This window comes from Piliocolobus tephrosceles, chromosome 16 (assembly GCF_002776525.5).
Source record: "Piliocolobus tephrosceles isolate RC106 chromosome 16, ASM277652v3, whole genome shotgun sequence".
NCBI lineage: Eukaryota > Metazoa > Chordata > Mammalia > Primates > Cercopithecidae > Piliocolobus > Piliocolobus tephrosceles.
In genome coordinates, this window is record NC_045449.1 from 7,578,705 (window position 1) to 7,603,077 (window position 24,373).

The following is a 24,373-nucleotide window of genomic DNA, read 5'->3' on the forward strand; positions in this document are numbered from 1 at the left end:
AAAAAAAAAAAAAAAAAAAAAAAAAAAGCTAGGCCAGAGTTAGCCTAGTTACGCCATTTGCAAGCGCATAGTGGGGTTGAACCTGCAAGACACATTCTCCCATCAAGATGGGTACCCGCAAAGGCATTGTATCAGGAAAGCCGCGCAGACGCCCCTGGAGTTTATGGATATGAGAGCACACGGTTCACCAGCTGTCCTTTTTCTGTGAAATAAGGGATTGTATTCAAATAACAGGATTTCATTAAACACTAATGATCAATCTTTACATTTCTTTCTTTTTTTTTTTTTCTTGAGACAAAGTCTCACTCTGTCGCCCAGGCTGGAGTGCAGTGGCGCAGTCTCAGCTCACTGCAACTTCTGCCTCCTGAGTTCAAGCAATTCTCCTGCCTCAGCCACCTGAGGAGCTGGGATTACAGGCGCCCACCACCATGCCGGAATAATTTTTGTGTTTTCATTAGAGATGGTGTTTTGCCATGTTGGCCAAGCTGGTCTTATAATCCTGGCCTTAGGTGATCTGGCTGCCTTGGCCTCCCAAAGTGCTGGGATTATAGGCGTGAGCCACTGTGTCTGGCCAAATATTTACATTTGAAATCGGAGAGAAAAAAAAGGTTGAGACAAGAGGTAAAGAAATGCTGTGTGTGGGCAGGAGGAAGAAGAGGATCAGGAAGACTAACTAATGGGTACTAGGCTCAATACCTGGGTGACGAAATCATCCGCACAACAGACTCTCAGGACACAAGTTTACCTATGTAACAAACCTGCACATGTACCCCTGAACTTGAAATAAAAGTTAAATTAAAAAAAAAAAAAGAAAGAAATGCCATATGTGGCTGGCGCGGTGGCTCACGCCTAAAATCCCAACACTTTGGAAGGCCAAGGCGGGAGGATCGCTTGAGCCCAGGAGTCCGAGATCAGTGGGGGCATAAACAAAAGTTAGCCAGGCGTAGTGGTGCATGCCTGTAGTCCCAGCTACTCCGGAGACTGAGGTGGAAGGATTGCTTGAGCCCAGGATATGAGACTGTAATGAGCTGTGATCGTGCCACTGCATTCCAGCCTAGGCGACAGAGCCAGACCCCGTCTCAAAAAAAAGAAAAAAGAAATGCCATATGTGAGCACTGGTTGGTGGCTACCTCCTTCTACTCGCCAGTGAGAGTAGATACAGCAAGAACTTCAGTGCTAAATAGTCTGAAGTTCAAACTCCAGTGCATTTTGCCACGTGACCTCAGGCGGGCCATTGAATTTCTCTGAGTTTCCTCATCTGCTTAAAAAACCCTTTCCTGGCGTTGTCTTGCAGCCGATGACTCATGCAAAAGTCCTCACAAAGAATAAACAATCAAGAAGCATTCTTGCCCTTTCAAAACAATTGCCCCATAAAACCTGATGAAGATAGTATTTTCAAAACAAATTTAGCAGAGTGATGTAACGGTTTTCATTTTTAAAACATTTTAACCTTTACAAAGGGCTAATATAGGCATACAGTGTCAAATTCAAAAGTTATTCTACAGAAGGATAGAGAATGAAAAGCCTGCTCCTTTGCTGTCCCCTGGGAGATCCAGTTTCACTCTGAAGAAAGTCAGTGTTCCAGGTTCTTGTATAATAATTCCAGGAACAGACATATATGTCTACTTAAGTATCCATTTGTGCATAAATAGTAGCATAGTATACATATTGTTCTATATATTCAAAGTGTTTTCAAAATGATTAATTTTTCCATTATAAAATTATTGGTCATTTTAGAATATTTGCAAAATGCAGAAAAGTAGAATGAAGAAAAAAATACTCCTAAGAATAACCACTTTTAATGATTTCGTATATTTTTATCACTGCCTCCCCACCCCCCATTTCATTTGATTGTTTTCCTTTAATCTTTTAAATCTTTACTGAGGATTTTAAAATGACAAAAGCAGTATATGCTCACCATTAAGAAAAACAAAAGATTAATGTGGAAGTATGTAAAGGAATGGCCCGTGTGCTGCCTCATGTCTGTAATCCTAGTACCTTGGGAGGCTGAGGTGGGCTGATCACCTGAGGTCAGGAGTTTGAGACCAGCCTGGCCAACATGGTGAAACTCTGTCTCTACTAAAAATACAAAAATTAGGCGGGCATGGTGGCGGGTGCCTGTAGTCCCAGTTGCTTGGGAGGCTGAGACAGGAGAATCGCTTGAACCCGGGAGGCGGAGGTTGCAGTGAGCCGAGAATGCGAGAATGAGAATGCGCCTCTGCACTCCAGCCTGGGCAACAGGAGTGAAACTTTGTTTCAAAACAAAACAAAACAAAAAGATGTATGTAAGGGAAAAACTGAAAATTCAGCACATATTCCCAATCCCTAGAGGTAACCATGATTATCATGTAATTAAAAATATATCCTGCATACATAAAACAGAATCACATTATGAACAGCGTTTTTGCAACTTGCCTTTTTTTTTTTTTTTTAATGTGGAGACAGGGTCTTCTGTGTTGCCTAGACTGGTCTGGAACTTCTGGCCTCAAGTGGTCCTCCCACCTTGGCCTCCCAAAGCGCTGGGAGCTACTGCAGCTGGTCACAACTTGCTTTTTTTTTTTTTTTTTTTAAGGTTAACAATTTATGTGGTTATCTTTCATTCTGTATGTATAGAATTACTTAATTCTTTTTCCTGGCTTACCGTATTTCATAGTATGGCTGTACTGTAATTTAATGAACCAGTCTACTATTGATGGCCTCGTAAATTGTACAATTTCTGTAAGGTTCTTGACTATTTGGTGCTCATGGATTTCAACTGCGCGTCCTGCACTTGGTTCCCTTCCCTCTGCATCGCTTTGTTTACTGAAATTTGAGCACGGTGTCCATCTAGTTAGGATAAACCAGGAGACAACTTCTCTGTCTGCTATTATCATCTCTTGTCTGGAATACCTTTTGCATAATCTTGATAGTAGAGCTTATCAAGGCAACTCTGGGCCAAATATTTATGGCCTGGGTTTATCTGAAACCCAAATAATGGCTAAACACGTCTTTGAGATAGAAGAGGTACCTGTTCCTGTCCTTTGGGGATTGTTTTCTAGGGAGATGTGATAGGATACTTCACATTTTTGTGGTTTTAAGATAAAACTGCCTCAATCCAGTAAATAATGGAAGGGAAAGAACATGATCACAGTGAAGGATTTTGAAAGTCTGGGCTCATCACCAGTAAAGAAATCCAAGTCAGCTGCAGCTTCCAAAACTTATTAACACTTCAAGGAGGTGAAGATAACTTGATCAGATTTGCTCTTTGTGTTCAAGCTCCAGTTAAGATCTTGAAATAAGCAGACCGTTCAAATGGTCTGATGTTTCTCGGAATTACCTGGCTCTCTTAGTCCTGGAGCCTTCCAGTCCCTAATAGCACTTATTTAATCCCACAAGGGGTTTTGCTATCCCACCTATATCCCAAATATTTGAACTCTGAAGTCCAAATCGGCTTTTATCACGTTTTATGGCCAGAACAGCTTCACAGATTGCACTTAACACAAACATATTCCAGATGTCATCCACACCCTGGCTGAAGAAGCTGTGTTATCACCCTGTGTAGAGCAGAGTAGAATTTCCTGAGAGCAGGAGATGAGATACTGAGGTCTGTTTTTTGTTCCCAGAGCTTCTCTCTTTTTTCCCCCCGGTCATAGAGTGCCTTGTTCCCCGGGTCAGCCCGCCGTGGGCTCTTAAGCACTCAATTCTGCTGGCTTTCCTTTCTACCTCTACTGCCTGACCACTTGTTTAGAGATAAATTATGAAGTATTTTTAAAAAGTCATCCCCCAGACAGATTTTTATTTATTTTTATTTTTGAGACAAGGTCTTACTCTGTTATTCAGCCTGGAGTGCATTGTTACAATCTTGGCTCACCGTGGCCCCCGCCTCCCGGGCTCAAGTGACCCTCCCACCTCAGCTTCCTGAGTACTGGGAACACAGGCACCTGCCACCATGCCTGGCTAATTTTTTCTATTTTTGGTAGAGATGGGTTTTTGCCATGTTGCCCAGGCTGGTCTCAAACTCCTGAGTTCAAGCCATCCACCCGCCTCAGCCTCCCAAAGTGTTGGGATTACAGGCCTAAGCTACCTTGCCCAACCCTGCCAAACAATTTTTTTTTTTTTAAAGAAAAACTGATATTTGTCAATAAAATAAAATTTGCATTCTGGAAATTTCTTGACAAACTTCTGTTAAAGACTGAACATCATTCAAAGGGTCTCCCAGGATTTTCAGCTCAGCATCAGGAAGGTATTGTCCGAATTCATCCTGTTGACTGACATATTAAACTTGGATAATTTGCCTTAAAGTTACCTTGAAAATCTTGCCAAGGCCAGGTGCAGTGGCTCACACCTGTAATCCCAGCACTTTGGGAGATCAAGGCGGGCGGATCACCTGAGGTCAGAAGTTTGAGACCAGCCTGACCAATGTGGAGAAACCCTGACTCTACTAAAAATACAAAATTAGCCGGGCGTGGTGGTGAGCGTCTGTAATCCCAGCTACTCAGGAGGCTGAGACAAGAGAATTGCTTGAACCTGGGAGGCAGAGGTTGCAGTGAGCCGAGATCATGCCATTGCACTACAGCCGGGGTAACAGAGCCAGACCCCGTCTCAAAAAAAAAAAAAAAAAATTACCTCATTACTATCATTATTACTATTATTATTATTTGAGATGGAATTTCACTCTTGTCGCTCAGGCTGGAGTGCAGTGGCGTGATCTCGGCTCACCACAACCTCTGCTTCCCAGGTTCAAGCGATTTTCCTGCCTCAGCCTCCTGAGTAGTTGGGATTACAGGTGCCCACCACCATGCCTGGATAATTTTTTGTATTTTTCATATAGACAGGGTTTCACCATGTTGGCCAGGCTGGTCTCGAACTCCTGACCTCAGGTGATCCACCCACCTCAGCCTCTCAAAGTGCCGGGATTACAGATGTGAGCCACTGTGCCCGGCCACCTCATTATTTTTGTTAGCGCAGTATTTGCCATCACTAAGTCTTCCAAACCAACCAATAAAACCCCTTTGAGTGATATTTTTCCTCACAATCTGACATGCCGGGTAGTGGTTTCAGTGTTTTTCTTAGACCTGTTTTTCCCCTATCCACCTGCTTCCGTCCAGCTGGTGTTGTTTTCAAGGCCTGTTACAAAGCAGTTACCCTGAGACTTCCCTCAGCCTCTTTCCTTGTTTGATTTCGTATTTCCTTTGTCTTCCTCTTTCTTGGTTTATGCCTTTGTTTTGTTGGTGTGTATCCATTAGTAGTTTCCTAAGAAATGGTGCATGGGAGTTAAATGTTTTGACTTTTTGTCTGATTGGCAACAGTTTTCCTGCCCTATACTTGCTGGACATTTGGCTGGGTTGGAATTGTAGCCGATTCCTAGTAATTGTCTTTGGCTTTGGCCTCTCTCTTTTACTTTTGAAGGCTTTCCTTAAATGTCTGGTGATCCATTGCTCATTTATACTTTCGGGAGGCTTACTCATTTTGAAGAAATTTTAGCAGTTTCAAAAATACCACATACGTTAGTGGAGATCTTCAAGATTTAAAAAAAAACAGCTTTTCTTCTTCCACAATCTCTTAAAGCCTGTATTACAAAGAAGTGAGCGCGTGAAAATCATTTCATTCTCGGAAGATTCTTCTCCAATAAAGATGGTAAAAACACGATCCTTTGAGAAGTTTAAAATGTGTTATTATCTCCAATATTGTTAATTCCGTGCTTGCCTGTAGAAAAGACTGAAAACATTCCAGAATTTTCACCTCAATATTCTTTCCAGATAACATTTCAGCAGTATTTAGAATGCAGAGTTTCTTGAGCATATCTTCAGGTAACGGGAACTTTTATCCTTTGTGATTAAAAAGTGCAATTTTATTTTAAAAACCGTGAAGATGAAAAAAAATCAAGTTTTGTTGTTTTGTTTTGTTTTTTTGAGGTGGAGTCTGGCCCTGTTGCCCAGGCTGGAGTACAGTGGCACCATCTTGGCTGACTGCAACCTCTGCATCCCAGGTTCAAGCGATTTCTGGCTAATTTTTGTACTTTTAGTAGAGACAGGGTTTCACCATGTTGGCCAGGCTGGTCTCGAACTCCTGACCTCAAGTAATCTGCCCACTTCAGACTCCCAAAGTGCTAGGATTACAGGTGTGAGCCAACGTGCCCAGCCTTTTTTTTTTTTTGGTGTGTGTGTGTTTTTCTTTTTCTGTTTTTTTTTTTTTTTTTTGAGACAGAGTTTCTTTCTTGTTGCGCAGGCTGGAGTGCAATGGTGTGATCTTGGCTCACCGCAACCTTCGCCTCCCGGGTTCAACCGATTCTCTTGCCTCAGCCTCCCGAGTAGCTGGGATTACAGGCATGCGCCACCATGCCCTACTAATTTTGCATTTATAGTAGAGATGGGGTTTCTCCATGTTTGTCAGGCTGGTCTCGAACTCCTGACCTCAGGTGATCCACCCACCTCGGCCTGCCAAAGTGCTGGGATTACAGGTGTGAGCCACTATGCCTGGCCTTTTTTGTATTTTTTTGAGATGGCGTCTCACTCTGTCACCCAGGCTGGAGTGCAATGGCATGATCTCAGCTCACTGCAACCTCTGCCTCACAGGTTCAAGCAATTCTCCTGCCTCAGCCTCCTGAATAGCTGGGACTACAGACATGCACCACCACGGCCGGCTAATTTTTGTAGTTTTAGGTTGGCCAGGCTGGTCTCAAACCCCTGATCTCAAGTGATTTGCTGGCCTTGGCCTCCCAAAGTGCTGAGATTATAGGCATGAGCCACCGTGCCCTCAAATGATTTTTATTCAAGATTTTTTTTTTTTTTTGAGACCTAATCTGTCTCACTCTGTCACCCAGGATGGAGTGCAATGGTGTGATCTTGGCTTACTGCCTCTGCCTCCGCCTCCCAGGTTCAAGCGATTCTCCTGCCTCAGCCTCTTGAGTACCTGGGATTACAGACTCATGTCACCACGCTCAGCTAATTTTTTTATTTTTCTTAGAAAAGGGGGGGGGGGGGTCTCACCTTGTTGGCCAGACTGGTCTTGAACTCCTGACCTGAAATGATCCACCCACCTAGGTCTCCTAAAGTGCTGAAAATACAGGCATGAGCCACCATACCAGGCCACACCAGGCCAAGATTTTTTTTTTATTTTCAAAAATATTGCATATTTTCTTCTGGTATTTTATGATTTTATTCTCTACATTTAGATGTTTGATCCATTTGAAATTGATTTTGGTGTAGAGAAAGAGGTGCAGATTCAAACTGAGTTTTGTATTTCATTGTTTGTTTTCTCCAGATGGCTAGAGCCATCTCGTTTAGAGTTGACCCAATCTCATTTAGTGAACTGCTGTCTTCATAGTAACGAATTCCCCAGTATATTTGTGTCTATTTTGGGATTCACTATTCTGGTATCTGTCTATTCATGTGCAAGAACCAAACTGTTTTAATTATTGTCCTCATTACTCTTCTTTCTTCAGAGTTTTCCTGGCTATATTTAATATTTATTTCCCATAAGAATTTTAGAATCAATTTGTTTAGTTCCAAAAATAGTCTCATTCCTATTTTTACTGGAATAGAGATTTGGTTAAATTTATAGGTTAACTTTAGAAGAATATGTTTATGATTTTGAGTCTTTCCAAGAATAGTTATGTTGTGTGTGTGTGTGTTTTGAGACTGAGTCTTGTTCTGTCATGCAAGCTGGAGTGCAGTGACACGATCTCAGCTCACTGCAGCTAGGACCTCCCAGGCTCATTGATCTTCTGCCTCAGCCCCCCAAGTAGCTGAAACTACAGGTGTGAACCACCGTGGCCGGCCAACAGTGTTTTTTCTTTCAATTTATTTAAGTCCTGCCTTTTCCTCCTAAGTTATTTTACACACACACACACACACACCCAATTTCTGATTAATTTTTGGTATTTTGTTTTTGTTGTTTTAATTGTTATTGCCTCTTTTTCTTGATGATAATATCTAACTAGTTACAGTTTTTATATTGAGAACTTTGATTTTTATAAAATAATTTTGTACCCAGCAACTTTTACAAATATGTTTAAAATCTTTTTTCCTTTAAAAACATTTTTATTATGAAACATGTTATACACAGAGATATACTTAAAACTTGTATGTTCAGGCTGGGCATGGTGGCTCACGCCTGTAATCCCAGCACTTTGGGAGGCTGAGGCAGGTGGATCATGAGGTCAGGAGATCGAGACTGTCCTGGCTAATACGGTGAAACCCCATCTCTACTAAAAATACAAAAAATTAGCTGGGCCTGGTGGCAGGCGCCTGTAGTCCCAGCTACTCAGGAGGCTGAAGCAGGAGAATGGTGTGAACCCGGGAGGCAGAGCTTGCAATGAGCCGAGATCACACCACTGTACCCCAGCGTGGGCGACAGACCGAGACTCCATCTCAAAAAAAGAAAAAATTGTGTGTTCAATTTAACTAACGAATCATTATAAAATAATACAAAATGCCAAAGCAAGGATTGCCAGAAGTCCTAAAGCCTCTCCCCACTGCCCACTGAATGATTATTTTTCAGGTGAATTGTTGTTAGCACTTAAAATTCAGGAGATTTTACATGAAAAACCAATTTCTGGCCTCTCTTGAAAAATCAGAAAATGCAGCCACACTGGACCCACATTTTCAGATGGCAACAATTGCCTGGAGCATGGAGTGTGGCTTTTTTAGGGGGAGCATATGCCCTCTTCAGCTCAACTTTAAGGCCAAGTGTCAGTTGCCATTTATCATCACACTTGAGCCACTTGCCTTGGAGGTGGGTGTCTGAATTTCTGAACTTTGCTTTAGCATATTGAAAACAGAAGGAGGTTGGATGTCGGAAAGCGAGGCTGAGGAAGGATGCATGCTTCTGGTGTAGGCGGTGGGATGGTGCCCTTCCCTGAGAAAGGAGCTCCACGTTTGCAGAGAAGATGATGTGCTTGTTTTTAGACACATTGAGTTTGAGGTGCTTGTGGATGAGCAAGCAGGGCAGAGCTATCTAGTAGACAGTTGCACAACCAAGCCTGGAGCTCAGGTTAGCCATGCAGGTTTGGGGATCATCAGCTTTTGGAAGGCAGCCGAAGCCGTGGGAGTGGAGGAGATGACCGAGGGGGAGTGTGCTGGATGTGAAGAACCTCGGGGAGTCCACATTGAAGGGAGCCGCAAGGAAAGCAGATTCTTTACCGTATCCCCAGCGCCTAGCTGAATGATATTTACATGGGATGCTGGAGAGAGGAGGATACTCCTACTGAAAGGAAGGGTAGAAAAGAGGACCGTGGTCCAGAAGCCACGGAAAAAAGTGTGTGGGGGTATAGTCCACCATGATGTTAAAACCTACAGGCATGCCGGGTGTGGTGGCTCACGCCTGTAATCCCAGCACTTTGGGAGGCCAAGGCGGGCAGATCACCTGAGGTCAGGAGTTTGAGACCAGCCTGACGAACATGGAGAAACCCCATCTCTACTAAAAATACAAAAGCCTGGAGAACCCATGTGGGACAGGCAATCGTGAATTGTAGTGGTGCCAAGCTGTATGGTCATGTGACCTTCTCCAGCCTTTCCCACAGGGGCTCGAGGGGAAGACAGTCAGATTTAGCCAGCACTGACGTTTTCTCAGGAGGTTTAGACTAAAGAATGAGACAAAGTGAGTGAGGATTGGCAAGAGTGGTTAAAATAAAGGATAGCAATGTCTGTGGAAGAGGAAGTGAAGTAGGGTGGGGGTTAACAGGAAGAAAGGCCAGGGGTCAGTGGCCTGAAAAATAAGTAGGCTGGGAGAACTTGAGGACCAGTGCTGGGATGCAGGGGAGGAAGCTGGGCCCCGGGAGCAGGAGGTCTGAGTGGGCTGTCTCAGACGGAGCGGTTGTGAACAGCAAGCTTCAGGGCGCGGCCCGGGAGTGGCAGCTGGAATAGGAAAGAAGAGACCACTGGATATGAGGTGGCAAAGAACACTTAAGATGATGGCTTCAAATGCAGTTTAAAATTTCCTGGTATCTCTTTTTTTTTTTTTGAGACAGTGTCTCTGTCACCCATGTCGCCCAGGCTGGAGTGCAGTGGCGCGATCTTGGCTCACTGCAGCCTCCACCTCCCGGGTTCAAGCAATTCTCCTCCCTCAGCCTCCTGAGTAGCTGGGACTATAGGCGCCCATCACCCCGCCCAGCTAATTTTTTGGATTTTTAGTAGAGACAGGGTTTCACCGTGGTCTCGATCTCCTGACCTTGTGATCCGCCCGCCTCAGCCTCCCAAAGTGCTGGGATTACAGGCGTGAGCCACCACGCCCAGCCAATTTTTGTATTTTTTGTAGAGACGGGATTCCACCGTGTTGGCCAGGCTGGTCTCAAACTCCTGAGCTCGAGTAATCCGCCTGCCTCGGCCCCACAAACTGCTGGGATTACAGGCGTGAGCCACCACACCAGGCCTCTGCTTCATTTCTTATCTTGGCATTTCCCCGTGTGTCCCAACCTCTCCTGCTTGCTCGGTTGTTGCTCTAGTTTATCTCCTTGTGCATTTCCCTCACTGCCTGGCTTCTCTCTCTCAAAGGTCCCTTCTGATTCTCTTTGTGGAAATTGACTACTGGGAGCGGCTGCTGTTTGAGACGCCCCATTACGTGGTGAACGTAGCCGAGCGAGCCGAGGACCTGCGCATTCTGCGTGAAAATCTGCTACTTGTTGCTAGAGACTACAATAGGTAGAGCTCCAGTCCTCACTGCAGCCCTTCGAGATGCTATTTGATTCCTTCTTTTTCTCTTATCTTCCCTGTGATGTTGTCCATTTTCTGCAATTTCTGTCCTCTACATTTTTTTCCTCTCAAAAAAAAAAAAGGCCTCCCACTCTTATGGCCCTACCATTATTCCTACCCCTTGTAGTTTTATCTTCTAGCTGCAGGGTGGAGAGTAAAGCCAACCCGGTCCCCTCCTACCCGATAGGGCACTTGGACCACATACATCGTAGCTCTGGGTCACTTCTCTAGGAATGAAACGGGCTGGCCTTAGGATTATGTGTACAGAATAATGTCAGACCCATTGAACTAAGGCCTACTGCCCCCATCCCTGCCTCAGTTTCTGGACTGCCTTGGTATTCTCTCTGGAGTGAGGTTTTGTTCTGGGTTAGGTACTGTCTTAGTCTGTTTGGGCTTCTACAACAAAATGCCCTAGACTAGGTGGCTTATAAACAACAAATATTTATTTCTCACAGTTTTGGGGGCTGGTGAGTCCAAGAGCAAGGCGCCAGCAGATTTGGTGTCTGGTGAGGGCCTGCGTCCTGGTTCATAGGTGGCTGTCTTCTTGCTGTGTCCTCACATAGTAGGAGGAGACAAGGGAGTTCTCTTAGGCCTCTTTCATGAGGTCACTAATTCCATTCATGAGGGCTCTACCCTCATGACCAGAGGTCCTAACACCATCACTGTGGGAGTGGGGATTTTAACATACAAATTTGGAGGGGACACAAATATTCAGACCATAGCAGCAAACTTTCTCAGCCCAGTTAAAGTCCAAGGAGGTGCAACCAGCAGTCTTGTTTGAGTGTCTGGAACTGCAGTGTCCAACATGGTGGCCTCTAGCTGCATGTGGCTATTTCTGTGTAAATTAAGTAAATAAACTTAAAAATTCGATTACTCATTGGTACAGGCCACATTTCAAATGCTCCATAGCCATATGCAATGAGTGGGTGCCATATTGGACAGCACACGTTGTATTAGGTTGGTGCAAAGTGATTGCAGTTGTTGCCATTACTTAGATGGCAATCATTTTGCACCAACCTAAGAGAACACTCCATCATTGCAAAAAGTTCTTTTGGAAGTACTAGTCTAGGATCTAGGATCTAGGATCTAGACTAGTGGTCTAGAAACATTCAGATTTCTCCACCATTTCCTAATGTGGAGGAAAGATCTTCAGGACTTGTTCCCTCTGGCTACCAGGCCTCTCTTACGCACAGGATTATTGCCATGCTGTCCCCAGATGAGCAGGCCCTTTTCAAAGAGCGTATTCGGTTCCTGGATAAGAAGATCCACCCGGGACTCAAGAAACTGCACTGGGCCTTGAAGGGGGCCAGTGCCTTCTTCATCACGGAGTGCCGTATACATGCCAGCAAGGTGGGCCATGGTCCTTAGACCCCAAAGGTCTGCAAGGCTGATGGGTCATTTATACCCGAGTGTTGCATAGAGATTGGGAAACCTGGGGGTAGTGTAAAAAGAATTAAGTTTGCTTTGGGAAGGACTTTTTTGTGTGTCATCCAGTCTAGCTGGAGAACAAGTGGGAGGGTGGAATGAGGTCCAGATGGTCTCTTCTGAAGCTGAAACTCCCCCATGGTGGGGCCTGACTCTAGGTGCAGATGATTGTGAATGAGTTCAAGGCATCCACTCTGACCATTGGCTGGCGAGCCCAAGAGATGTCAGAGACGCTGCTGGTACGCATTAGTGGCAAACGGGTATACAGGGACCTGGAATTTGAAGAGGACCAAAGAGAGCATCGGGCAGCTGTACAGCAGAAATTGATGAGCCTGCACCAGGATGTGGTGACCATCATGGCCAACTCTTATGAGGTCTTCAAGAATGATGGTCCTGAGGTAGGGTTCCTATGGCCAGGATGTTGTGGTTGGAAAAACCACAGTCCCCCAGTTTCATCAGGCCATTCTCTTGCTCCCGACCCTTTTTTCTTTTTACCAGTGTGTGCTTCTCAAACATCGTGTTCTAGTCTTGGACTCAGCCGACCTTCAGTCCTCACACCTCTTCCTCCAGGACTCAGAGTCCTGCCTTTCCATTAAACCAACTTGTTTCCTTCCCTGTTGACTGGTTCTCATTTCTCAGGATGTGTACTGTCTTCCCTGAAAAGTTCCCTTTTTCCTCCCTCCATCCCACCAGATTCAGCAGCAGTGGATGCTGTACACAATTCGGCTGGACCGCATGATGGAGGATGCCCTGCGCCTGAATGTGAAGTGGTCACTGCTAGAACTATCCAAGGCTATCAATGGGGATGGAAAGACCAGCCCAAACCCAGTCTTCCAAGTCCTTGTCATTTTGAAGAATGAAATGCAAGGAGGTGTGGCACAGGTAGGAACCACTTTGCCCCCAAAATCTCAAAACCATTACATCTTATTTGTCAGTTTCCCTTAATTCCTAAACTTGGTCCTTGACCTTGACTTTATCCTGTGGCCTTCAGACCTGCTGCTGAAATGTGTGCCCTTCCCAGTCCTAAGGCTTATCTCTCTCTTCCTCTCCACTGGGTTCCTCACAGGTGGAATTCTCACCCACTCTGCAGACTTTGGCAGGTGTGGTCAACGACATTGGCAACCACCTCTTTTCCACCATCTCTGTCTTCCGCCACCTCCCTGACATTCTCACCAAGCGCAAGTTACATCGTGAACCCATCCAAACAGTTGTAGGTGAGTGGGCAACGGGGAGAGCACAAGCCACAGGGTTTCAGAGGCTGTCGAGTGGGCCAGGCCAGGAGGAGACACCGGGGCTTTTTCCAGACATACTGGGCCAGTCACCTCCATGACCTGGGGAAAACTCAGGTCAAGGGACCAGATCGGCTGGGCACAGTGGCTCGTGCCTGTAATCCCAGCACTTTGGGAGGCCGAGGCAGGTGGGTCATATGAGATCAGGAGTTCAAGACTAGCCTGGCCAACATGGCAAAACCCCATGTCAACTAAAAATACAAAAACTAGCCAGGCATGGTGGCAGGTGCCTATAATCCCAACTGCTCAGGAGGCTGAGGCAAAGAATCACCCAGGAGGTGGAGGTTGCAGTGAGCTGAGATCATGCCACTGTACTCCAACCTGGGTGACAGAGTGAGACTCCATCTAAAAGAAAAAAAAAAAAAGCAGGGGGGCCAGTTTGGGGAAGGGGAGCAGGGGCATGGATGGGGGTTGAGATTAGGTGACCAATGCTCATGGGATTTGGGATTTGGGATGGGAGATGAGGAAAGACAAGCTTGGGACTGGGACTGGGACTGGGACTGGGCTATAACAGGCCTAGATACCAACAGGCAAGACATCAAATCCTGTGAAGGAGACATTAAGAGTCACATTTTTACTTTCTGCCTACTCCTTTACCTTCTAACGTGCATGTTTGAGCTGTATATCTTTGGGAAACTGGTTTTGGAGTGGAAGGTCTGGAGCAGTGGGCAGGGCCCACGCAGAACTTGGGTTGGGGTGGAAGTCAGTGAGAAGCATTTTTCTTGATCCTTTGAAGAGCAAGATGAGGACATCAAGAAGATCCAGACCCAAATCAGCAGCGGCATGACTAACAATGCGAGCCTGTTGCAGAACTACCTCAAGACCTGGGACATGTACCGGGAGATCTGGGAGATCAACAAGGACTCTTTCATTCGTCGCTACCAGCGCCTCAACCCGCCTGTCTCTTCTTTTGATGCCGACATTGCCCGGTGAGTGGTGAGGGTGGACTGAAAGTCTGTCTGTAGGAGGCACAGCACTAGAGAAGGAGCCAGGCCTAGAGTCTTGGGAAGCAGGTGGTGGGGCTGAGGACGACATGTGTCCTCAACGACAGGAAAAGAACAAGACCTAGGACATTGGACCTTTGCTTCTCAAGGGGTAGAGATCAAGGAAGAGCTGGACACGGTTTAGGTGAAAAGCAGTTGTCTGGGGGAGGATGGCAGGGTCTGGTGGGAAAAAGGAAATTCCAGAGATCTGGAAGATCTGGAAGATCTGGAAGATGAAAGCCACCACGCCTGGCTAATTTTTGTATTTTTAGTACAGACGGGGTTTCACCATGTTGGCCAGGCTGGTCTCAAACTCCTGACCTCAAGTCATCCACCCGCCTCAGCCTCCCTCAGTGCTGGGATTACAGACGTGAGCCACCGTGCCTGGCCTAGAAGAAGATCTTAATTTCTGATCTTAACTCACGTCTTTTTATGGGCCTCTGGTCATTCATTCATTCATTCTGTAAACATTCCATAAACATGCATTGTATGGGCCATGAGGAGTTAAGAAAAAAAAAAAAAAGAAAGAAAAGAAATGAGGCCGGGCACGGTGGCTCACGCCTGTAATCCCAGCACTTTGGGAGGCCGAGACGGGTGGATCACGAGGTCAGGAGATCGAGACCATCCTGGCTAACACCGTGAAACCCCGTCTCTACTAAAGCGATAGAGCGAGACTCCGTCTCAAAACAAACAAACAAAAAAAAGAAATGAGCAAGTTCTTTCCTCCTGAGGGCTCTAGAGTAGTAAGGAAGATAAAAGTATAGCTGAAAGAGCGGTGGCCCGTGGTGTCACGAGAAGACTTGGAATCGCAGCTGTGCCACTTACTAGCTGTGTGACTTTAGGCAGGTTTTCTATATTCTCTGGGCCTCAGTTTTCTGTGAAACAGAGATTACACTACCTACCTTGGAACCTTGTGAAATGATTAAAGATACATGAAAGCACTTTGTAGGCTGCAGCTGTGGGCTCATGTACTGTATTATTACACAGCTGCACTGTGGTAAGTACTGTGATGAAGGGATATAACATGCCAGGGCAGTTCAATGGAAGGAGAGAGGATTTCCAGCTGGGGATTTTAGGGAAGGCTTCCTGGAAGAAGGGACTTTGCGTAGGATTTTAACAGGCAGTGATGGGCAGTGGGGAAGGCATTCCACATGGAGGAAATGGCATGAGCAAAGGCATAAAGATGTGAGTCCATGAGCACGTTCACCCTGCAGAGTGAGATCTGCAGCGTAGGCACAGGAAAGGAAGAACGCAAAGGGGCTCCGCAGCAGCCAAGTGGATTCTCCCAACCACCTTGTGAGGCAGGCTCTGTTACGGTCACTGTGTTACAGATGAGGAAACCAAGGCTCACAGTTAAAAAAAACAAACAAAACCTGCTTGAGGTCATAGAACTAGGAAGCAGCACAGGATGAACTCAACCCAGATCTGTGCCACTCTAAAGCTTTTTTTTTTTTTTTTTTTTGAGATGGAGTCTCACCCTGTCACCCAGGCTGGAATGCAGTGGCGCCATCTTGGCTCACTGCAGCCTCCGCCTCCTGGGTTCAAGTGATTCTCCTGCCTCAGCCTCCCCAGTAACTGGGATTACAGGCGCCCGCCACCACACCCAGTTAATTTTTGTATTTTTAGTAGAGACAAGGTTTCACCATGTTGGCTAGGCTGGTCTTGAACTCCTGACCTTGTGATTCACCTGCCTCAGCCTCCCAAAGTGCTGGGATTACAGGCATGAGCCACCGCGCCCTGCCTCACTCTAGAGCTTTGTTTGCCAGACTAAGAAGTTTGACAGCTATCTTATAGCCAATGACTGGGAAAATGACGGTCACAGCTGCATGGCTGGGGCAGATTGGAATGAGGGATGCCTGGGAATAGAAGAACTCTCTAGAACTGCTGCCCAGATATGGGTGGAAGGAAATGAGACCTGGAGCCCGTGCTGGGACAGGGGGCATGTCTGTGAAGAAAACGACATTCTAGCTGGGATCTGGGGCTCTTGCAGCTACACAGAAGTTGCTAATAACGTGCAGAAAGAGGAGACCGTCACCAACATCCAGTTTGTGCTGCTGGACTGTTCACACCTCAAGTTCTCCCTGGTACAGCACTGCAATGAGTGGCAGAACAAGTTCACAACTCTGCTGAGGGAGATGGCTGCTGGGCGTCTCCTGGAGCTGCACACCTACCTGAAGGAGAATGCAGAGAAGTGCGGGCTGGGGCGCCCCGCAGGAAGTGGGCAGGGGCAGGCCCTGGGCCTTCCACTCATTAGAGCTCCCTTTGCCCACCTTCAGAATCAGCCGCCCTCCCCAGACGCTGGAGGAACTAGGGGTCAGCTTGCAGCTCATGGATGCCCTGCAGCATGACTTGGCCAACCTGGAGACTCAGATCCCTCCCATACACGAGCAATTTGCTATTCTTGAGAAGTACGAGGTGCCAGTCGAGGACAGTGTGAGTTCCTGCGGTGTTTGGTCTACCTGGGACCCGTATTGGCAGCAGATTGCAGGGGAGGCCCTTGGCTGTCCTCAGGGAGGGTAGAGAAGTGACAGGAGAAGGAGACTCCAGATTTGAAAGCCAAAGCTAGCTCAAACGATACCTTTACTTAGCTTCTGGATTTCTTTTTTCTTTTTTTTCTTTTCTCCTTCTCCTTCTCCTTCTCCTTCTTCTTTCTCTTTCTTCTTCTCCTTCTTCTCCTTCTCCTTCTCCCCCCCCCCCCCCCCCCCCCCCCTTCTTTTTTTTTTTTTTTTTTTAACAGTCTGGCTCTTGTCAGCCAGGCTGGAAAGCAGTGGCACGATCTTGGCCTACTGCAACCTCTGCCTCCCAGGCTCAAGTGATTCTCCTACTTCAGCCTCCCAAGTAGCTGGGACCACAGGCACATGCCACCACACCTGACTGATTTTAGTATTTTTTGTAGAGATGGGGTCTCATTTTGTTGCCCAGGATGGTCTTAAACTCCTGAACTCAAGCCATCTGCTGACCTTGGCCTCCCAAAGTGCTGGGATTACAGGTGTGAACCACCACACCCAGCTGGTTTTACTTATTGCATTTACTTTTTGTTTCTTTTTTTTTGGTTTTGGCCTCATTCTCAGACAGACAGCTTTGAGAACTTTTTTTTTTTTTTTTTTTTTTTTTTGTTGAGACGGGGCCTCCAACCATTGCCCAGCCTGGAGTGCAGAGGTGCAATCATGGCTCACTGCAGCCTCAACTTCCTGGGCTCAAGTGATCCTCCCACCTCAGCCTCCCGAGTAGCTGGGACTACAGGCATCTCAAGTGATCCTCCCACCTTGGCCTCCCAAAGTGCTGGGATCACAGGCGTGAGCCACCACACCTGGCCAGGGTTTCTTTTAGGCCCAGCAACTCACACTTTGACTTTTTTAGGACTTGTCACATGTGCAAAACTCATCCCCAGACTCTGGTCTGGAGGATCAGAAAAGAGTCCTTACAAGCCTTTATGCGAGGGCAGACCTCCTGCTCCTGGTCATCTGCCACTGTCTGACACCCCCAGGTCTTGGAGATGCTGGACAGTCTCAACGGGGAATGGGCTGTCTTCCAACAAACTCTGCTGGACAGTGAGCAAATGCTGAAGAAATACAAGGAGAAATTCAAGACAGGCCTGATCCACTCGGCAGATGACTTCAAGAAGAAAGCACATACGCTTCTGGAAGATTTCGAATTCAAAGGTCCTCCTTGCTACACCTCTCCCGCTTTTTTAGCCTTTGTTTAGAGACCCCGCCTTCCAAGCCCAGGTCCTGGGAAGGGAAAACTGGGAGGGGAGGAGGAGGGTGGGTGCTGGGGCGGGGAAGAGCCTCCGCTCAGGAGCAAAGGAGGAGGACACTCAGTGGCTCTCGTTTTGGGCACAGGTGCAGCTCATAGCATTTCTACTTTTCTTTTTTCTTTCTGTTTTTTTTTTTGAGATGGAATCTCTCTGTTGCCAGGCTGGAGTGCAGTGACTCGATCTCAGCTCACTGCAACCTCCACCTCCTGGGTTTAAGCGATTCTCCTGCTTCGACCTCCCGAGTAGCTGGGACTACAGGCGCGTGCGCCACCACGCCCGGCTAATTTTTGTATTTTTTAGTAGAGACGGGGTTTCACCGTGTTGGCCAGAATAGTCTCCATCTCTTGACCTTGTGATCTGCCTGCCTCAGCCTCCCAAAGTGCTGGAATTACAGGCGTGAGCCACTGCCCCCGGCCCCCATTTCTACTTTTCTTATCCCGACTTCCATATTCCATCTGTTCCTGACTCTCAAGCGCATTTAGGAGTTTTTGCTAAGATTAGCCATCATTCTTTCAATGCGTTCCCTCTTGCTCTCCTTCCCTTCCCTCTCTCACGTGAGGAGAGAGGTGAGATTTGCCCACAGAGAGATAGGAGAGCCGTGGCTGTCCTTGCCAGATGGGAGTGGGAAGCTGAGCTTCATCCTGAATCCTCCACAGGCCCTTTCACCAGCAACGTGGGACACATGTCTGCCCTAGACCAGATCGCACAAGTGCGGGCCATGCTGGTGGCCATGCGGGAAGAGGAAAACAGTCTCCGAGCCAACCTGGGCATCTTCAAGATCGAGCAGCCACCCTCTAAGGACCTTCAGAACCTGGAGAAGGTGGTGTGCTGAGCGAGGACCCTGTGGTCACTGTCGATAAGGGGCAGGGACAGGATAATGGGTCCTTAGCACCCACAAAGGCAGTGGGACGGGAGAGGAGCTCACGAGGAGCTTTTGTTTCAGTTGAGGTAAAATTCACATAACAAAATTAATTCTTTTTTTTTTTTTGAGACAGAGTCTTGCTCTCTTGCCCAGGCTGGAGTGTGGTTGTGCAATCTCGGCTCACTGTAACCTCTGTCGCCGGGGTTCAAACGATTCTCATGCCTCAGACTCCCGAGTAGCTGGGATTACAAGCATCCACCACTATGCCTGGCCACTTTTTGTATTTTTAGTATAGAGATGGGGTTTTATCATATTGTCCAGGCTGGTCTTGAACTCCTGACCTCAGGTGATCCACCTGCCTCAACCTCCCAAAGTGCTGGGATTATAAGTGTGAGCCACGGCGCCCCGCCAAAATGAACCATTTTGAAGTGAACAATTAGTGACCTTTAGTGATTCACACCACCTCTATCTAATTCCCAAACATTTGTATTACCCTAAAGGAAACTCTGCCCCTTAGCAGTCACATCCATCCCCCGTCCCCCACCCCAGTCAGTTATGAGCCTATTTTCCAGGTGTGTGATTCGCCTATTCTGGACACTTCATACAAATGGAACCATATCACACGTGGCCTTTTAAATCTGGCTTCTTTCACTTAGCATAATGTCTTCAAGGTTCATCCATGGTGTAGCATGGATCAGTACTTTTTTTTGAGTCTCGCTCTGTCGCCCGGGCTGGAGGGCTGGAATGCAGTGGCCGGATCTCAGCTCACTGCAAGCTCCGCCTCCTGAGTTCACGCCATTCTCCTGCCTCAGCCTCCGGAGTAGCTGGGACTACAGGCGCCAGCCACCTCGCCCGGCTAGATTTTTGTATTTTTTTAGTAGAGACGGGGTTTTACCGTGTTAGCCAGGATGGTCTCGAACTCCTGACCTCGTGATCCGCCCGTCTCGGCCTCCCAAAGTGCTGGGATTACAGGCTTGAGCCACCGGACCCGGCCGGATCAGTACTTTTTAAAATGGCTGAATATTCATATTTGAATATTGTATGAGTTTACCACATGTTGTTTACCATTCACCAGTTGATGGACATTTGGGTTATTTCCACCTTTTAGCTAAAGGGAGTAGTGCTGCCATGAACACGCGTGTACTTGTATTTGTCCGAACACCTGTTCCCTATTCTTGTGGGTGTAAGCCTAGGGGTGGAATTGCTAGATCATATGGAAACTCTATGTTTAACTTTTTGAGGAGCTGCCAAGCCATTTTCCACAGCAGCTGCACCGTTTCAGATTCCCACTAGCAGTGTACAAGGCTTCCTATTTCTCCATATCTCCATGCCAACACTTATTTACCTTTTTTTTTTTTTTTTTGGTTCTAGCCATCCTAGCGGGTGTGAAGTGGTATCTCACTGAGCTTTTGATTTGCATTTCCCTAATGACTCATGACATTGAGGGTCTTTTCCTGTGCTTGTTCCTTGGTAAGCTCTTAAGGCGACAGAGTGGAGAAATTTATGTGGACGGAGGAGGCCGCTGTATTATCTAGAGGGAAAGCGTCACAGAGCGAGAGCAGCGAAGGGCCTGGGCGTCCGTCAGGGAGGAGGAGGGCAGGTGCCACTTCATGCAATGCACCTTTCTGCTCCGTAGGAGCTCGACGCCCTCCAGCAAGTCTGGGAGATCACACGAGACTGGGAGGAGAACTGGAATGAGTGGAAGACTGGCCGGTTCCTGACCCTGCAGACCGAAACCATGGAGACCATGGCCCACGGGCTGTTTCGTCGCCTCACAAGATTAGCCAAAGAGTATAAGGTGGGGAGAAACAGGGCGGGGAGGCGGAAGAGAAGCTAGTGGAGGATCGGGGTCTATTCCCAGGGAGGTCGTCGGGTCTTCTGATGCCCCCAACTTTTGCTCAGGACCGAAACTGGGAAATTATTGAAACCACTCGCTCAAAAATAGAGCAGTTCAAGAGGACCATGCCTCTCATCTCAGACCTGCGGAACCCTGCCCTTAGAGAGAGGTGAGGCTGCCCCTCTGCTCCCGGGTGTCCACTCTGCCCCACTGGCCTGCACCACCACCTGATCCCTCCCATTCTCCTCTCCATGGTGATCACAGCCCTCTCTTCCCCTTTGTCCACAAATGTATGTCTTTTTCTCTTTCCTCTTTTTAACAAACATTTAATTTTGATAGACGCATGAAAATTGCATACACTTATGATGTACAGCATAATGTTTTGAAATATGTACACATTTTGGAATGGCTAAATTGAGCTAATTATCATATGCATTACCTCACATACCTATTTTTTGTAGTGAGAATACTGAAAAGCTACTCTCAGTGGTTTTCAAGTGTGGAATAGATTGTTATTAACCATTGTTGCCACAATGTACAGGAGATCATCCCTCTTGTCTAACTGAAATTTTGTGTCCTTTGGCCAACACCTCCCCAACTCTCCACCTACCACCCCCAGTCCCTGATAACCAGCATTCAACTGTGCTTCTGTGAGTTCAACCTGTTCAGACTTCACGTATGACATATGAATGCGATCATGCGGTGTTTGTCTTTCTTTGCCTGGCTTATTTTGCTTAGCAAAATGTCCTCCAGGTTCTTCCATGTTGTTGCAAATGACAGGATTTTCTTCTTTCCTGTGACTGAGATATTTCACTGTATATATGCACCACATTTTCATCCTCCATTCATCACCTGATGGACACGCAGGGTGATTCCACATCGTGGCTATTGCGAATAGTGCTCAGTGAACCTGTGGCACAGACACCAAGCCTGCCACTGTCCTCTGCTTCTTGCACTGTCTCAGGTCATCCAGCCTTGCTGACTCTTGTTCTCTGCCCCCTGCCCTGGGGCCTCCCGCTGTCTGAGAGGGAGTTGTCTATCATGACTAAGCCTTATGGTTTTTTTTTTTTTCTTTTTCTGGGGGGCAGACAGAGTCTCACTCTGTTGCCCAGGCTGGGGTACAGTGCTGTGATCTCGGCTCACTATAACCTTCGCCCCGCAGGTTCAAGCAATTCTTGTGCCTCAGCCTCCCGAGTAACTGGGATTACAAGCACCCGCCACCATGCTCGGCTAATTTTTGTATTTTTAGTAGAGATGGAGTTTTGCCATGTTGGCCAAGATGATCTTGAACTCCTGGCCTCAAGTGGTCCGCCCGCCTTGGCCTCCTAAAGTGCTTGGATTATAGGCATGAGCCACCCGGCCCAGCCCGCCTTATGTCTTTTGTTATACAAAAGATTTTATTTTGAGGTAGCCAAAAGTATAACTTTCTTTCTGTATGGTTTTTGCCTTTGTGCCTTGTTTAGGAAGACCTTTCCTATCCCAAAGTTACAAATACATCCTCTTCATTCTTTCTTCTAATGCTTTGTGTTTCTCAGGTTTAACTCCTTTAATCCGTCGGAATTTATCATATGGTAGAGAATGTATCTCGAGCCATTGGGGATAGATTTATAAAAATAAAGTAATTTTTATAAATGGCGTTTTAATAATGATCTATCCATTTAAGAGAAAATAATTTTACTCCTTTGTCTTTCTTCCAGTATAATGTTTTTGGCAATGCCGAAACCATTAAGTGTTATACGGTTGTGTATAACCTAACCACTTTATTTGCTTACATTACTTAACCTCTCTAAGCCTCAGTTTTCTCATCTGTAAATGGAATAATAATAATTCCTAATTTATAGAGTAGCCATGAGAATGATATGAGATGTTTCACGTAAGGCCTTTACTCAGTGTAGATCTAGAGTAAACCTGCGGTGATTCGTTGTGTGTTTTGTGGGCGCACCTGCCTCAACTCCCTCTCCAGATAATCCACTCCTGGAGGGTCTCACCTCAATCTTCGTATTCCCCATGGTGCCTAAGATTGCATCTTCGAGCCTGATTAGCAAAATGAGTTGAATCGTGAATTAATAACTACGCAGAATCACAGTGTCCCAGTGGGAGACAGCGCTGGGAGTGATGGTAACGCTCCTGACCTCACACCCTCCTGTTCCTGGCTGCAGGCACTGGGACCAGGTCAGGGATGAGATCCAGCGGGAGTTTGATCAGGAATCTGAAAGCTTCACCTTGGAGCAGATTGTGGGGCTTGGGATGGATCAGCACGTGGAGAAAATTGGGGAGATCTCTGCTTCAGCAACTAAAGAGCTGGCTATAGAAGTGGTACGACCCTCCTCTCCCATGCTCCCACACCTCCTGCACCTCCTGGAGCACAGGCTTCCAGCTATTCATCATCTGATGATGCCTCTCAGCTCCTGTTCCCCTTAGGGAAGAGATACCTGACTGCTGTGTCCCCCAATTTCTCTCCACAGGCTTTACAAAACATTGCCAAGACCTGGGATGTGACTCAGCTTGACATAGTACCCTACAAGGATAAAGGCCATCATCGGCTCAGGTCGGGGGAGCTGGGGCTCTAGGAGAAAGGGGGGCTGTGTGATCCAGGCTGCAGCGTGGGGCCAAGGTTGAGCAGGTGGGGATGGACTATGATTTTGACCCCTTGTGTCCCAGAGGTACAGAAGAAATATTCCAGGCGCTGGAAGATAACCAGGTAGCTCTGTCTACCATGAAGGCATCTCGCTTTGTTAAGGCCTTTGAGAAGGATGTGGATCACTGGGAACGCTGCCTCTCCCTCATTTTGGAGGTTATTGAGATGATTCTCACAGTGCAGCGTCAGTGGATGTACTTAGAGGTCAGGACTCGGCGCCCAAGCTTTTCCTGCTTCCTGCTTTTTCTCCTTCATTTGCTTAAGACCTAGATTTTGCCCTGTTATCAGTCTCATTCTCCTACCTTTAAAGTCACTCTTCATCTAGGACCCAGCTGTCTGATTCTTAGTTATTACCTCTCACCTTAGATTCCCTCCCTAACAAGTTTTTGTTCTTCTTCCTAGACTTTTCTTCCATTTTTCTTCTTAGACCCAAGTACCTGGCCCCCCACCTCCAACTTTCCTTGTAGAACTTGGGCATCTTGGCCTTTGACTTCTGGCACTCTGTATCTTCTACTCAACTGTCACCCACGATCTGGGAACAGGGAGCAGAGGGTGGAGAGTGCGTAAGAAGTGGCTTCTCACCCCAATTTTTGGCCCCCTCAGAATATCTTCCTAGGAGAAGACATCCGCAAGCAGCTGCCCAATGAATCGGCCTTATTTGACCAGGTCAACAGCAACTGGAAAGCTATCATGGACAGGATGAACAAGGACAACAACGCTCTCCGGAGCACCCATTACCCAGGTCAGAGCTCCAGGCTCCTGCCCTGACACAGCTTCGGCAGGCACTCTGCTTGGTCATGGTTGCATGTTTCATTGATTAAAAAGACTGATGCTCCCAGCTTTCCTAACGTGTCCCATCTCCATCACCTCTTCTAAGCATTAGATCACAATTCCATAAATTAAACTCAACAA

At 46.9% G+C, this 24,373-nt stretch overlaps 1 protein-coding gene across 1 annotated transcript in view; it reads left to right on the top strand.

Annotated features, from left to right (window-relative positions):
* Window positions 1-24,373, top strand: part of DNAH2 (dynein axonemal heavy chain 2) — a 133,364-nt gene that overhangs the window by 37,420 nt on the left and 71,571 nt on the right. Inside the window, exons 11-26 of the mRNA XM_031934294.1 lie at window positions 10,473-10,619; window positions 11,864-12,020; window positions 12,254-12,493; window positions 12,789-12,977; window positions 13,162-13,309; window positions 14,121-14,313; window positions 16,358-16,558; window positions 16,644-16,800; window positions 17,855-18,029; window positions 18,781-18,944; window positions 20,623-20,784; window positions 20,889-20,992; window positions 22,983-23,139; window positions 23,289-23,371; window positions 23,485-23,665; window positions 24,065-24,203. Of these exons, the coding sequence (XP_031790154.1) occupies window positions 10,473-10,619; window positions 11,864-12,020; window positions 12,254-12,493; window positions 12,789-12,977; window positions 13,162-13,309; window positions 14,121-14,313; window positions 16,358-16,558; window positions 16,644-16,800; window positions 17,855-18,029; window positions 18,781-18,944; window positions 20,623-20,784; window positions 20,889-20,992; window positions 22,983-23,139; window positions 23,289-23,371; window positions 23,485-23,665; window positions 24,065-24,203 (2,597 nt within the window). The remainder of the gene's footprint in view (window positions 1-10,472; window positions 10,620-11,863; window positions 12,021-12,253; window positions 12,494-12,788; window positions 12,978-13,161; window positions 13,310-14,120; window positions 14,314-16,357; window positions 16,559-16,643; window positions 16,801-17,854; window positions 18,030-18,780; window positions 18,945-20,622; window positions 20,785-20,888; window positions 20,993-22,982; window positions 23,140-23,288; window positions 23,372-23,484; window positions 23,666-24,064; window positions 24,204-24,373) is intronic.